This window comes from Erigeron canadensis, chromosome 3 (genome assembly GCF_010389155.1).
Source record: "Erigeron canadensis isolate Cc75 chromosome 3, C_canadensis_v1, whole genome shotgun sequence".
NCBI classification, from domain to species: Eukaryota; Viridiplantae; Streptophyta; class Magnoliopsida; order Asterales; family Asteraceae; genus Erigeron; species Erigeron canadensis.
In genome coordinates this window covers 18,779,942-18,795,469 of record NC_057763.1, presented here as the reverse complement: position 1 = coordinate 18,795,469, position 15,528 = coordinate 18,779,942, and the positions used below count along the sequence as shown (strand labels likewise).

Sequence of the window (15,528 nt, the reverse complement as noted above, 5' to 3'; positions counted from 1 at the left end):
CGGATTCCGCTAAGGTTATTTTTTTTTCGGTTTTTCTTGGTTTCCTACATAGTTTTTTTTGCTTTTGTGTTTTCTTTCTATTGGTTCACCTATACCCCGCGTTTTTTCGGATTTTGCCATATCGGATCCCGTTAAGTTTATTTTTCTTTCGGTTTTTGTTGGTTTATTACATAGTTTTTTTGCTTTTGTGTTTTCTTTCTATTGGTTCATCGTATACCCCACATCACTATTTAGATTTTGCCATTTTGGATCTGTTTGGGGTTTTTTCTTGGTGTTTCATCATAGTTTTTTGGCTTTTGTGTTCCCAAATAATATATTGGAAAGTTTTACTCAACATTTTATTTTTCCTTTGTTATTTCTATTTTATTTAAGGTTATTTATCTTTCGGTTTATCTTGGTTTTTTGATACCTTTTTTTTTGCTTATATGATCTCTATTATTGGTTCATCATATATCTCGCATCACTATTTAGATTCTGACATTACGGATCCCATTTGGATTTTTTTCTTTCGTTTTTTTTTGGCATGGTTATCAATAGCAACCATGCTTATTAAAACTTGACACGTGGCATCGGTTATAAAGTGACACATCGCACGTTTCTTATAGTTTGGATTTTGCCACATTGCATCCTGTTCGGATTTTGTCACGTCTTTTTCTTTTTTAGTTTTGTTTTTCCTTTTCGGATTTTTTATTACGGGTTACTTTTGTTGTTTTTTTTCACACTTTTTATTTGTCATTCAACCTTATTGTGATACACCCCGTACCACTACTTGCATTTTGCTATATCGCATCCACTTGATATCTGAATTAATATATTGATATTTTTGTCATATCACATCCCGTTCAGGTTTTTACTACGAGTTACGTTTGGTTTCTTGCATACTTTTAAACAAACATATTAATGACAAAATTATTTCTAATTAAGCTATTGAAAATTCACGGCATATATACTAAAATAACGAACCGTTTCAACAAAGGAATTGAGACCCTGCAAGACGGGGTCCAAAATTTTCTAGTGTTAAGTAAAAGTACAAGTAGTAACAGTGTAGTACAAGTTAAATTACTAAAATACCATTCTAAAAGAGTCGTGCTATTACAAGTTAAATTACTAAAATACCATTCTAAAAGAGTCGTGCCGGCAAATTACAAAAGACAACTAAAACAGCTGGAAACTGAAGACGTTGGAACACGTTTTAGGTGAAATATTCATTTGAAAACTAATTTTTTTTGTGAAAATTAGAAAACTGACCAAAACACACTGTGATCTAAATTTAACACAATGTGTTTTTATTGTGTAACCTAAAATACGTTGTGTTAAGTTTTAAATCACGGTGTATTTTTGATAGCGTTGTAAATCGAAAAATTGTTTAAATACAATGTGATATGAATTTAACTCAATATGTTTTTGAAAAACATATTAAAAACACATTGTATTAAATTCAAATCACAGTGTGTTTTAATAGTTTTCTAGTTTTCACGAAAATTTTAGTTTTCAAATGATTAAAACCCCACGTTTTAGGCTTATAAGTTATAATTAGTTTTTAAAGTATCAACATTTTAGATAATCTCGTAAAAATATATGTAAATATAGATATTTTGAATATGTAGAGGTATGTAGTATACTCACATCAAAAAAACAGGACGAGTTTGAAAATTTGTATATTAACTCTATATGACATATTGATGCAGGCTCAAGCCCAACTATTGAAAATCAGGCCCTTTTATTTTTAAAAAATCAAGACAAAAAGAGCCCTCCACAAAAATGGGCATAACTTTTGCTAGAGGGCTCCGTTTTGGCGTATGACCAGTCAAAACGACCGCAGAAACGAGACGCATCAAGCTGCAAACCGCCAGGTTTGGTCGTCCTTCGAGCCCCGAAACGGCCTTTTTCTATGAGTTTTGGACCATTTTATATGTTTTTTCGGTTTTTTCATATTTTCTTTTTGTTATAACTTTTGGCCCACTTATGTTTTGAGGCCCATTCGAAATTTGCAGCTCTATTTATATGTATCAGAACATGGGAAAATGATCAGTTCATCATAAATCAAAAATTTATTTTTCCCTGCACATGTATGTGTTTATGTGAAATCCCTAATTTTCGGTATTCTTTTAGAATCAACAAACTTTAGAAGAATTGTTTCTGGGCATTCTTCGAATCAACAGACAATTACCTATCCATAATTTCTGTCTGCGTCACATATGCAGATATAATTACTGGTTTATTATGAAATTGGACAGAAGATGGTTAAAAAGGTATAAGAAAAGAGCAAAAAAAAAGACGATTTCGGTTATTGAACTATGGTGCCATGGTGGGTTCGTAAGCACGTTCATGTATTTGTGAGCATATGTTATCAAATGAAACACCATCATAAACAAACATATGTTCTCCTTCTCAGATATTCAAGCAAATTAAGAGTCACAATGTCAACCAAAACAACATAAAAGAAAAGGAAATATAAGATAAAAAAAAAAAGTAAAGTAAAGTAACTCCCAATGCCGTCTTCCATGGGTTTTAGGTCCCAATACCGTCTTCGACGGTGTATGGGGGAGGTTGATATGTAGACAACTTTACCCCTACCAAAGGTAGAGAGGCTGCTTCCAGGTTCTATCATAGGTAGAAAAGGACCTCTAGCCTTGCTGGGCATGAGGATCGAACCCATGACCTCTGTTTCTAGAGGCATGAACTCCAACCACTTTTGCAACCCAGTTGGTTTATAAGATAAAAGGAAATATAAGATAATTATATAAAAAAAATTAAATAAGATACTAAACTGAGTGGATTACTCGAAGACAATTTTGGCTATGACAGAAGCTCGATGGAACTTCAACAGCTTGCTAGCCAACTTAAACTTCTCATTGCCATCATTCATCAAGGATTTATTGGGAGTAATAACGATCCTCTTAAGCAAGGGAGAACATGCAAGTATAGACTTTATCAAACATACCTCATTATTTAAACCTTTAATAGATTCTAACTCCACACTTTGAAGCTGCAACTTCCCAATTGTGCTGTAGTCGCAGTCTAAGGAACAAATGAGAGGCGAGGGCAAATATTCTTGTATGCAGCCTACAAGATTAAGTAGTAATCAAATGCTCAACTATGAGATTTTAAGTTAAAGATATTGATACATATGCGTAGACTTACCGTGATATCAAGGGTCATTACTGCTAAAATCTATTCAGTATAAATGAAGAGTCTGAAGGCAGGGAAAGGTGGTAGAGACGCACGTTTGTGCACCAGCTTCTGCCAAGAACTATAACAAGTACATAGAAAACAACGTTAAATATGTAACTCCTGGTTTCCGAAAATTTGCCCGAAAACCATAAAGTTAGACTTACCTTGCAATTCTGAAAATTCAGAAAAAAGTACTGAAGTTTTGGAAGGAGAGATATTTGGTGGAAGATATAAGAAGGTCTGGTCAATGTCATATTTTCAAGCAAACACAATGACAGATTTAACTCTCTGAGATTTCCAAGTTTGATAATCTCAACCAATTTCACTTCACATCTGGCACGGAAATCAATAATTGAAAGAATCTCAAGTAAGGGAGAGTAAGCAATTAAATCCCCACATTTGTAGTCTTTGAATTCTAACCGTCGGAATAAACATGATTCGATTCGAGTGATAAAACATCCAAGATCGTCCTGTGGAACCTCTAAAAAGCGTAAAGCATGATTGCTATCGATTTCGGGTTCCTATAACAAGGTGATTGAGTAATAATGGGATGAGAAATTCGGCTGGAATATGATGCATGAATTTAGAGAGGAGAGACACACGAAAATTAGGGTATTATGTGTGTAGGGATTCACCATTAACCTAATTTAGGGTTAATGACTCTCTATTTATAATGAGAGTATTTACACATTCAACCCCTTTGGTGTTTAATGTGTGTAACATTAGTCCTCATAGTTCCAATCATCTAATGGGAAACCCTATACTACGTCTTTAAGAGTAAATACGCCCATTATATATTTGCTAGACATAGGGATTTAAGTTATCGTCAATTATCATATTAGGAATGATACATGATCAATGACGGTCACACTAACGTGGTTCCAACATTCTCCCACTTAACCAAGCGATCATTTATTTATGAGTATTCAGTAAGTCCGGCCGGGATAATACTCATTTTGTTTTAAACCGAAATCATAGCCAATAAGTATAGTCGTAGAGAAGAACATCAACTCAGGACCCCTACTAGTCAAACTATGACTCAAATTTAAAACTAATAAGCATTGATCAATTGACTAAGACAAATTTTGTTATGTAATGTCTTTACACTGTTAGGAGCTCGAGGTGTAACTAATAGACAAACAAAATCCGAATAAGGAGGAAATTTTTTCATTAACATAATGATAATGATCAATAAGTACATCATGCTATCATAATGGGTCTTTTTAGTAAGCCTCATCTTCGACACGTGTCCTACGAAGATTTTAGGAGGAAGTCCTTCAGTCATTGGATCCATTAGCATATTTATGTGTACTATACTTATGTACTCAATACAAAGAACATTTTCCTCAATCCGTTCACGTAAAACAGATACTTTGTATCGAGATATATCTCAGCGCCAATTGAACTGTTATTGTTCAAGCAAGTTACGGTGGCTGAGTTATCACACTAAAGCTTCAATGGTCTGGTAATAAAGTTGACGACTTTCGAGTCTACTGACCAGGTTCTTTAACAACATCTCATGACATGAAATTATAAACGTTCAGACATCATGGTAGACGTTGCAGTCAGTTTCTACTTATGACCCCGTCAAAAGATAGGTTTGCCAGCTAATCATAAATATACATTCAGAAGTAGATTTCTTATTGGAATTAGAACATCCCACTAATTCTAAGTTGTCACCTGTTCTATAAGTGAATCTGTAGTCTTTGGTCCTTTGTAGATATCGTAGAACCTTTTAGCCGCTTTTCAGTGTGCTATTATGGGATTAAATAGTTAACTCCCAAGCATACCGGTAATGTAAGTGATATCTGAACGAGTATGGACCTGAGCGTACATAATGCTCCCAACTACTTATGAGTAAGGTATCATCTTCATTTGCCATTTCTTTAATCTCAATGTTTAGACTTTGGAAACAATCACATACGTTTCCTTTTACTAATAGATCTAAAGTAGGTGTGTAGTGTTGCATGTTATGACGTTCTAAGATGTGTTCAATATAAGTTTTTTGAGAAAGAACTAGAACATCATTACGCCTATCCCGATGTATTTCAATACTTGTGACATTAAAGGCATCACCGAGATCTTTTATGTCGACATTCTGCAAAAAGTAAATGCTTTGACTCATGCAACATATCCAAGTTGTTACTTGCAAGTATATCATCCACGTGCAAAACAAGGATTGTAAATTTACTCCCACTGATCTTGAGATAGGTGCATTAATCTACTTGATTTTCTTAGGAAGTCTTGTCCTCTTATGACTTCATTAAACTTAACGTACCATTTTAGTGATGTTTGCTTCAACCTGTATATGGACTTATTCAACTTGCAGATCATGTGCTTTTTACCTTATGGAACTTTAGGTTCACATGTATTCGTCTTATTGTAAGTTTCCATTCTGGAAAGTGTTCTTGGCATCCATCTAATGTAACTCTAAATCATAATGAGATACGAATGCCATGATGATCCTTAAGGAATTAATCATTATGAGACAAGAGATAAGGTTTTCTTGATAATCGATTCCTTCCTTTTGATTAAAGCCCTTCACAACTAGTTATGGCCTTATAGCGTTTGACGTTCCCATTCGGGTCTAATTTGGTTTTGAAGATCCATTTACAACCTATAGGTTTGGATTCTTCAGGAAATTCAACCAAGTCCCAAACGTCATTATGCTATATGGAATTAAGCTCTCAAATTATGGCTTCATTCCACTAAGTGGCATGATCGCTATTAATGGCTTCTTAATAAGAGGTAGGATCAGTAAGCCTTCCAATGTCCTCAACTTCAGTTATGAAATCATCAAAGTTATGGTCTTGTGTGACCTAGATAATCTCCTGAGTTGATTTTCAGGTTCAGTAAGGAAGATGCTTTAGCATTATTAATAAGATGCTTTAACATTAGTAGTATCCTGATTAAGAGGATTAGGTTTATGATTTTGATTAGGAGAAAGTGGATCAATGATATTAGGATCAACGTTGGGTACAAGAGGAGTTATCGAAAGAGTAATAATAACCGACGAGTGGTTCTCCCCGCTTCTTGTACTTCTTGCAAATCTTAAGTTATGATTTGTCGTGCTCCCACTGATCTTTTAGTTCTCAATAAACGTGGCATACTGTGTGTCAATAATCCTAGTAGAGTAGGAAAGACAGTAAAACTAATAACCGATAAAGAAACAAATAAGGGATTTAGGATTCAGTTTATTTAAGTTAATGTTATAGAGTTATGCTTTGTCAGTACAACCTCATACATTCATATATTTTAGAATCAGTTTCCTTTTATCCAGGAGTTTTAAGGACATATTATAATGGAATTCTTATTGAGTATATGAATAGTTGTGTGTAAGACCTCAGTCCAAAGGAAAGTAGGTAAGTTAGTGTTGACAAACATACTTGTCATCATGTCCATTAAGGTTCTATTTCTCCGTTTAGCAACATGATTTCATTGAGGAGAACCTGCATGGTGTATTGGTTTATTATGCCATGTTCCTTTCAAAATTTATGGAAAGAACCATGAGCTTGACCAATATCAGTATGTCAACCATAATACTCACCTCCTTTATCTGTAAAAGTTTATATCAGACATAGGTGCATATAACATGAATAATCGTTAATGAATGTAATAAGTGATGTATGTTCTTAGATGGATGCGGGATAGGGGCCACTAATATCAGAGTGAACTATTTCCACCAAGTTGGAACTTCTAGTGGCTCCTTTCTTAATCCCTTAAACCATTGAATACATGTTTCAAAATCACAAAAGTCAAGAGAATGTAATATTCCATCCTTTATGAGTCGTATCATGCAAACTCGTGAAATGTGACCAAGATGTTTATGCCACATTATGGAGGAATTCTCTAATTATTTAGGTGATTTTGTCTTTCTTTTAGTTATGTCTTCAATATTACGAGACAACAAAAAACTGTGAGAAATTATGATCTGGTTCTAACTTACACAACAATTCATCAAAGAAACTATGACCAAGAAATTCATTATTATGAGTAATGGCAATCTAGTCGTAACCATGAATTATTACATAACTTTCAAGGTCTTAAACTAGAGAATAGATACAAGGTTCCGAGAAATTCTTGGTACACATAAGGTATCCACTAGTCTAATACACTTTCAAGTGTTTATATGTAAATCATAAGTCTCCATGGTTTCGACATATAAGAGATCAACCCTTCCAACTCTAAGCTTTCTTTGGTCATTTGATAGCTTCTGAATTGTATGGAATCCTTATGTTGAGTTAATCACATGAACCATAGAACTAGAATCACTCACACATGTATTAGAAGATACATTAAACATAAAAGAATCAAATATTACATGAAATAAGTTACCTTTCTTAGCTAGCAGTTCCTTGAAATTAAGGCAATCTAGGCACAATGAGAACTTGCAGTTAGGATTGCTAGTCAAGGACTTAAAGCTAAAGGCAGTAGCACCATGATTATTCTTTTGAACTGTAATTGTAGCCTTATTACTGTTATATCTTTCCTCTTAATGGAATTAGCAGTGGTAGTAAGGTGAACACTTTAGGTTGGCCCAACTTAAGACGAACATTTTCTTGCACACACATTGCATTTAGTTCACTCATCGACCATTTATCCTTCATAGCGCTAAAGTTAATTTTGAAGGTATCAAAATGAGCATGCAATGAGGTCATTAGAAAATGCACAAGAAAATTGTCAAAGACTTCCATTTTAGGACTCTTAAGCTTATGAGTCATGTCAGTCATCTTCATTATGTGTTCACAAATACTGCTATTTCCTTTATTCGATCTTAAGCTACTTGCATACGCTTTATACATTCCCTCAGATACTATGATGAAATTCTTAACCATCATTAGTGACAAGTGATTCGCCCTATCCTACTTTCTTAAAATTCGCTTTCCGAGCTGTGGAAAAGTTAGCAGTATTAGCAGTAGGTTCATTATGGCGAATGACATAGTCAAGGTCTAGCATCTTCAGAGTTAGAGGTAATTAATCCTTTCATAAATCAAAGTTTGCATCAATAAGTGGCTTAATGCCTAAGTTAGGAACTACAGTGGAAATAAGGAGGATATCAATTTATGATACAAGTAATAGAAGATTATTAAAGTAATGCCTAAAACTAAGGGCAATAAGATTATAGTGACATAATTAGTTATCTAAGGCAAACCAACTAATGTCTAATAGTAATGGAACTAGAGTAATGCCTAAAATAAGTAGGCCTAATAATAATGTTCCTCATAATGACATAATTAGATAACTAAGGCAGACTAAATAATGTCTCTAAACATAATGGAACTAAAGTAATGCCTAAAATACGTAAGAGGCTAAAATAATGTTCCTAAAAGTAATGAGACTAAGACCATTATACTAATGAAACCAGTGATAAGTAAACCTATTGTAAACACCAAAACAATAAGTTAACATAAGGCTCTACTTAGAATTTACATCACCTTTGGGCAGAAGTAACTAATATCTAAGTACAAATGAGCATTAGGGTCATGCAACACAACACTTATCTTTTGACCTTTGGGCACAAAATAAAGAATCGTGTATATTATGCATGAAAATAATCCTTTTAGCATACAAAAATATATTAAATCATCTTTGGGCAGAATCAATGTACTTAGTGTTTATTATGCAAAAGGAAAAGAACGATAGCACCATGAGAATCACATTTGACCTTGGGAACAAATGATGAAACCATGTACTTAGTGTGAATCCCCCACACATTACGGGGGTCTAGGGGCAGCGCCCCTGGAAGCGGGGTCCAAGGGGCGGCAGCCCCTGGCGGGGTCCAAGGGGCAGAACCCCTGGCTGGGATCGAGCTAAGATTTTTCTTAGAAAATGTCTTAGAAAAAATTATTTTTGAAAAATTAGAGACAAATTCAGCCACAAAGTTATAGGGTAAAATAGTAAGCACGAACACATTTATCAGCTAAGATCATCTTTATTATAACATGAACATAAGTAATAATTCATGATAATGTAAGCACGAAGACATGTCGAGATGACATAGACACGAAAACATCATCTAAGTCGCGAACACGTAAGCACGAAGATATCATAAATTCGTGATAACGTCAGGACGAAAGTGTCATAAACTCGTGATGACGTAAGCACGAGTTTGTAGCTAATTCATGTATGAAATTAAGCTGAAGTTTGTGTGATGACGTAAGCACGATGGTGACATAAGCGTGAAGATGAGAAGAAGCCATGATGACGTCAGCACGAAGATGACGTCAGCACGAGGATGACGTAAGCGTGAAGTAGGCATTAGTCCGAGATGACGTCAGCACGAAGTTCATGTGACGTCAGGACGAAGTTCATCTTTTGCAGTTTTTTAGATCGCGAAATTCATCAAATTCGAACCAAATCATGACTGATAGTTCGTAACGAGGCTCTGATACCACATGTTGGAATAAACATGATTCGATTCGAGTGATAAAACATCCCAGATCGTCCTGTGGAACCTGTAAGAGCATAAAGCATGATTGCTATTGATTTCGGGTTCCCATAACAAGGTGATTGATTAATAATGGGATGAGTAATTCGGCCGGAACATGATACACGAATTTAGAGAGGAGAGACACACGAAAATTAGGGTATTATGTGTGTAGGGATTCACCATTAACCTAATTTAGGGTTAATGACTCTCTATTTATAATGAGAGTATTTACACATTCAACCCCTCTGGTGTTTAATGTGTGTAACATTAGTCCTCATAGTTCCAATCATCTAATGGGAAACCCTATACTATGTCTTTAAGAGTAAATACGCCCATTATATATTTACTAGACATAGGGATTTCAATTATCGTCAATTATCATATCAGGATACATGATCAGTGACGGTCACAGTAACGTGGTTCCAACACTAACCTTATACAAGTTTAAGCTCAATAGGTTTGGAAAACCATGAAAACAAGGCAAAGGTCCGAAAAAACAACAATGAAGCTCCAAATGTTTCAATGCTAGACAAGAGAAAATATGGGCAGACAACTGAAGTTCGTCGTAATAATGTCGGAGAGTGAACTTCTTGATACCTATTCTACCTAGAAATAGAATCCAGTGATTGACATCTTCCTCGTCCAATTCAATGCAATCTGGTATATTGAGGATAAAGTTTGTTATAGCACCTTTAAGATGTACTCCCCCCGTCCTATATTAAGTGTTGTATTTTGACTTTTTGAGTCTTTTTCTTCCGACTTTGACCATAAATATCTTTGTTTATGTTATATAACACTTGATATAACATATATGAATTAATTGAGCTTTAAATGTACTTTTCATTGATATAACATTCATCAACTAATATATAACATAAACAAAGATATTTATAGTCAAAGTCGGAAGAAAAAGACTTAACCAGTTAAAATAGGACAATTAAAATGGGACGGAGGGAGCAGCAGAAGTCTACTTATATTCTTCCCGTCAAAATGCATTATGTCGTCTCCTGATCCTTTTAAAAACTTGAAGAAATCATAATCAAATACAAGTTGACTGAGTAAAGTCCACTTAAACCTCACAAGATACTAGTCCTTACAGCTCTTGTAATGGCAAACGATCCATGATATTTGTAATCACATTTTCTGGCATGCTGCCAATGACATCCTCAATTGGTACAGATTTGGATGCTTTACCGCTTCTCCCATGGACCAATTCCATTATACTAAAAACAAGACATGTATAAACTTTAAGTACAAGTACATAGACAAAGTTCCAGACTTCCAATATTTTTACAACCCTTTTCAACCTAAAGTCGAGGGTACTAAATTTACAACCCTAACCCGCTTCTCCCACCACCACCACCATCATTTTCGACTACCACCGTGATCCTCCGGCGACGACGACAATCGTCACCATGACTTACACATGTGTAAGTACAACATACAACCACCATCACCACCACCACCACCGTCTCCGAAGACCACCATGATCCTCCGACGACGGTGACCAACCCCACCATGACTTACACAAGTGTATATTACATGTCTCTAATAGTCCTTAATTTAAGAAGTCCCTAATCTAATCCACCCTACTCTATATATGTTTAATTTTTTTGATATTTACAACTTTTGATGGCAAAGTTTTGATATAAATAATTCACTTCAAATTTTATGATTGTTTTTATTGTACGTATAAACGTGTAACGCACGAGACTAACCTAGTTTAACCTAATAAAGCAAAGGAATGGCTACTAGTAATTTTATCAGCATAAATACCAACACAAAGATATAAACAACTAATGCAAAAAATAATAATAATAATAATAATAATAATAATAATAATAATAATAATAATAATAATAATAATAATAATAATAGAAAAAAATAAAAAGATGAATGCAATTCACTAACAGAATATAGAAACATTAACAATTTAAAATAGAAAATTGAAAAGAAGAAAAACCCTAACCTTTCACACCGTCTCCTGTATAAGCAACTAAATTTATGAGTAGAAACGTTTATATTATTTGTGAAAGAACCTCAAATTTACCGTGCTCTCTAGTTATAGGTCACATTATAATATTGGATGATAAAACTTTTTTTAATGATCCTCTTAATTTATAAATTAATCTAAAAATTCTCCTGAATCATAGTATTTTATAGCATGTTTAAAATCATGGCATAAGATTAAGATTATGATCAAGCGGAAATCAATTGTTACATTTATATGGTTTTAGGAAAAGTTTTAGACCAATTTTTAAATATTTAATTATTTTTCTTTTTAAAAGGTATATCATTTGTTTAAATGATACTTGTTTATTATATATTTTATAACTAGTCTTTAGTCTATCCGACAAGTAGTCTTAAAAAATATATATCAAAGGAAATTAAAATGATAACATGGGTTAAATGATGATTAACATGTATTGGATTTAAATCTTCAACATGAACCAGCATTGTCTTCTTTTCATCTAACAAAAAATAACAAAATATATGTCATATTCTAAATTTAAAAAAGAAAGACGTAAATCACGAGCAAAATAAATTTAAAATCATAAAACATTTTGTAGAAGAAAAAACCATGATGAACCTACAACTGATAACAAAATAAATTGAAAAAGTTGAAAAATAACAATAACATAACAACGCAATATCAAAAAATGAACAAATATCAACAAAATACCAAAATTAATTTAAAGTGATATAAAAAGTTTGTTTCTTTTGTTGAGAAGTTATATGACCATGATTTTTATTTTTTAAGATATAAAGGAGAGAAATGATAAGAAAAGACTTATGAGGAATTTTAAATATAATTTTCTATTTAATAAGCAAAAAAGAAAAAAATTCTTGAAAAAATGAGATAACTAGATTAATTAGGAGAGGGAATTATGCCTAAGAAGGGGATTAAGGGTACCAAGTGTACTTGCAACCTTCTCTTTTAGTTATAATATAGATAGATATTCAACTGTATATGTATATAAATAAAATATTATGAAAGACAATGTTTTTAATTAAATATCTGAATTTAAAAAAATAATAATAATTTAGCTTCATGGGATGAAAATTACAAAAACAACAAACCACAGGTTGATTTTAGAGAAGTGGGAAAAAAAGTAGAGTAAAATAACAAAAATGCCCCTCACGTGACTTGCACGTGGGAGAATTAACAAAAGTAGGGACGAAGTGCATACCACAAAGATGATTTTGGCCAAAAAGTTAATGGAGGGATAAAAAATTGCAAAATTGACAAATCTCGAGGACAATTTTGCACTTAACCCTAATTGGTAATCTTATGATGTCCCTTTAAAAGCTTAATTATTTAATTAACTAGTTAATCAACCCGGGTTCAACCCGGGCATATCAATATAAAGTTTAAAAAAATTCGTCATCGCGATTATAGTTGTGATAAAATTATTAGAGTTTTTTTATTAAACAAAAAACATTTGTTATACAAAAATTACATCATTAAATAATAAAAATAAAATAAATTTTAAGAAGAAAACTATTTATAACATCATAAATAAATTAAACAAAAAAGAATTAAACTTTAAGAAAAAAATGTGAAGATGACACGTAAACTATTTTTGTAAAATGCTAAAAACATTTGTTATACAAAAATTACATCATTAAATAATTAAAATAAAATAAATTTTAAGAAGGAAACTATTTATGACATCATAAGTAAATTAAACAAAAAAGAATTAAACTTTGAGAAAAAAATGTGAGGATGACACGTAAACTATTTTTGTAAAATGCTTATGTCATAAGAATCTTTCTTTATTACATATAGAGATTAGTCTATTAGATTATTATTTTATAAGATGTCAATTATTTTCACATTATAATTTTCACTGTTGATATATTGCTATTAAGATGTTATGTTTGTGAACATTTTTGTTTGTTCAACTTGGGTTTTTTTTTTAATTTCTTTTTAAAGTTGTTGTGTTAGTGATATTGTCACACGTTTTATTTTATCATTGTTAAATGTTTTGTTAACACATTATACCAGTGTTATCGAAGTGTCTTTAATATCTCGGGGGCAAACCCGGTGATAAAACTTGTTATAAAATGCTTTCACTTTTTTTTAATATATGTTAAAATTAAGACATTAAAAAGGTTTGGAATGCCCATCTTTAAAAATTATACCATTAATCATCATATCTTTAAAATATTTACAATACACTTTCGATAAATTCAATGATATCTCCTCACATATTACATCATTTATCCACCACCATCATTACCACCATCGCTAATAAAAGTTTGATGAAAAACAAACATATAATGTACATATGTTATTTAGAAAAACATAAGTGTAATACATTAATTTTCTCTTTTAATCTCATTCTTTGATTGTATCATTTACAACAACAACAATAACAACAGCAACAATATCTAATTCCGCCTTAGGGGGTATGAGGAAGGTAAGATTTAGACAGCTTTAGCTTTACTTAAAGGTTGAGAGACTGCTCGAAAAGGACCTTGTAATGTATGCAAATTGTGTAGTGAACCTTTAAGGGAAATAAGGAAAGTAGGTATTTGAGAGAAAGTAGGTATTAGAACTATAATTAATATATGGTGCAAAAGGTTGGTTTTCATTACATGTGGGGGGTTTATATAGCCATATAAATTGCACTTAAACCCCCTTCATAATTACAAGCAAGTACATAATGAATTACATGATGAACCCTTATCTAAAAACATAATAGACTCAAAGGACAACATAATTACTTAATTACAAAACGAGCACTACAAAATTTAAAGCTAACAATCTCCCCCTTAGTGCCGTTTTGTGATTTATCATCGTTGAGCCTTCTTCTTTTTCCTTTGACGTCTATTTCTCTCCTTTGTTGATGATTCTGGCTTGTCTTTGAAAAAGGTTTGTGGCTTGAACGCTCTTTTCTCATATTGGCTCTTGGCTTCCTTCCAGAACTTTCTTGGTATGAAATGATATCTTGGATCAGCAGGCCGGTTAAGTGGTTCAATGATGTTGTCGGCGAAGTTGACAGGAGGCATGTTGTGTAGACCAGGCTCATTGTTTGGTGAATAAATTACCCAAGACCCTTCAGGTACATGAATGACGCCTGTTTGTTCATTTGGAAGCCTTGCTGCAATGATGGTTCTTGATCTTTCTCTATGTTCAAGCCTTGATTTGAACCTTTTAATCACCTTCAGTAATCTTCTCTTTTCTTTGTCCGTCTCTTCAAATTCTTGTAAACTTTCAATGACTCTTAAGCATTGTTTGAGTGTCCCATCAGAATACTTGCATAGCTCGTCGAGTCGGATGAATATCTTATGCCCCTGATCACTGACAAATACAACACCTCTCGGGTTATCAAATACAGCCCCGATATGAAAATTATCAAGATTGATGCCCCTTAATCTTTGGTTGGGTGTGGTGAGTTTAACTTTCTTCCTTCTCTTTTCGATGCCCAATTGGAAGTCTTTTTGGGTTTGACTAAGGATAAGACTATCCATGTATCTCTTTATTGCATAATAGGCCTCTTGATTCTCTGGATCTGGCTGGAGGAGCTTTCGGGCGAAGTAATGGAGAAGAAAAATGAGATCTTCAGCAGATAGTAAATTGAAACGAGCTTCAGTAATCATGTACTTCCGACCATCTTCCCTTTTAACAATTAACCAAATTAGCCCAGGTGGTCTAGCAAATCCTGGTTCGCGCCATTCTTTGAAATGAATGCTGTCCACATCAACAATCTTCAATTTAAACTGTTTCTTCCATTCTTTGTTCACCTTTTTACTTTTGGCATCAATCAAGTCTTTTAAGTACTTAGCACGTTGATTCTCAAGATCATAAGCTCTTCTAACTCTTAATTCGTCAATATCGATCTTTTTGAGTTCATCTTGACTTGAGAAGATCTGTGAGGCCTTTTCTTCCAAGAATCTTGTGAGGCGGAATAATTGAG

At 33.2% G+C, this 15,528-nt stretch overlaps 1 protein-coding gene across 1 annotated transcript; it reads right to left on the bottom strand.

Moving 5' to 3' along the window:
* Positions 1–2,779: 2,779 nt before the first annotated feature.
* On the bottom strand, positions 2,780–10,823 carry LOC122591626 (F-box/FBD/LRR-repeat protein At1g13570-like). The gene is given in 7 exon segments (XM_043763885.1): positions 2,780–3,066; positions 3,238–3,253; positions 3,339–3,507; positions 10,021–10,317; positions 10,554–10,683; positions 10,686–10,706; positions 10,709–10,823. Coding segments are annotated over 7 exon segments (1,035 nt in total).
* Between the last annotated feature and the right edge of the window lie 4,705 nt (positions 10,824–15,528).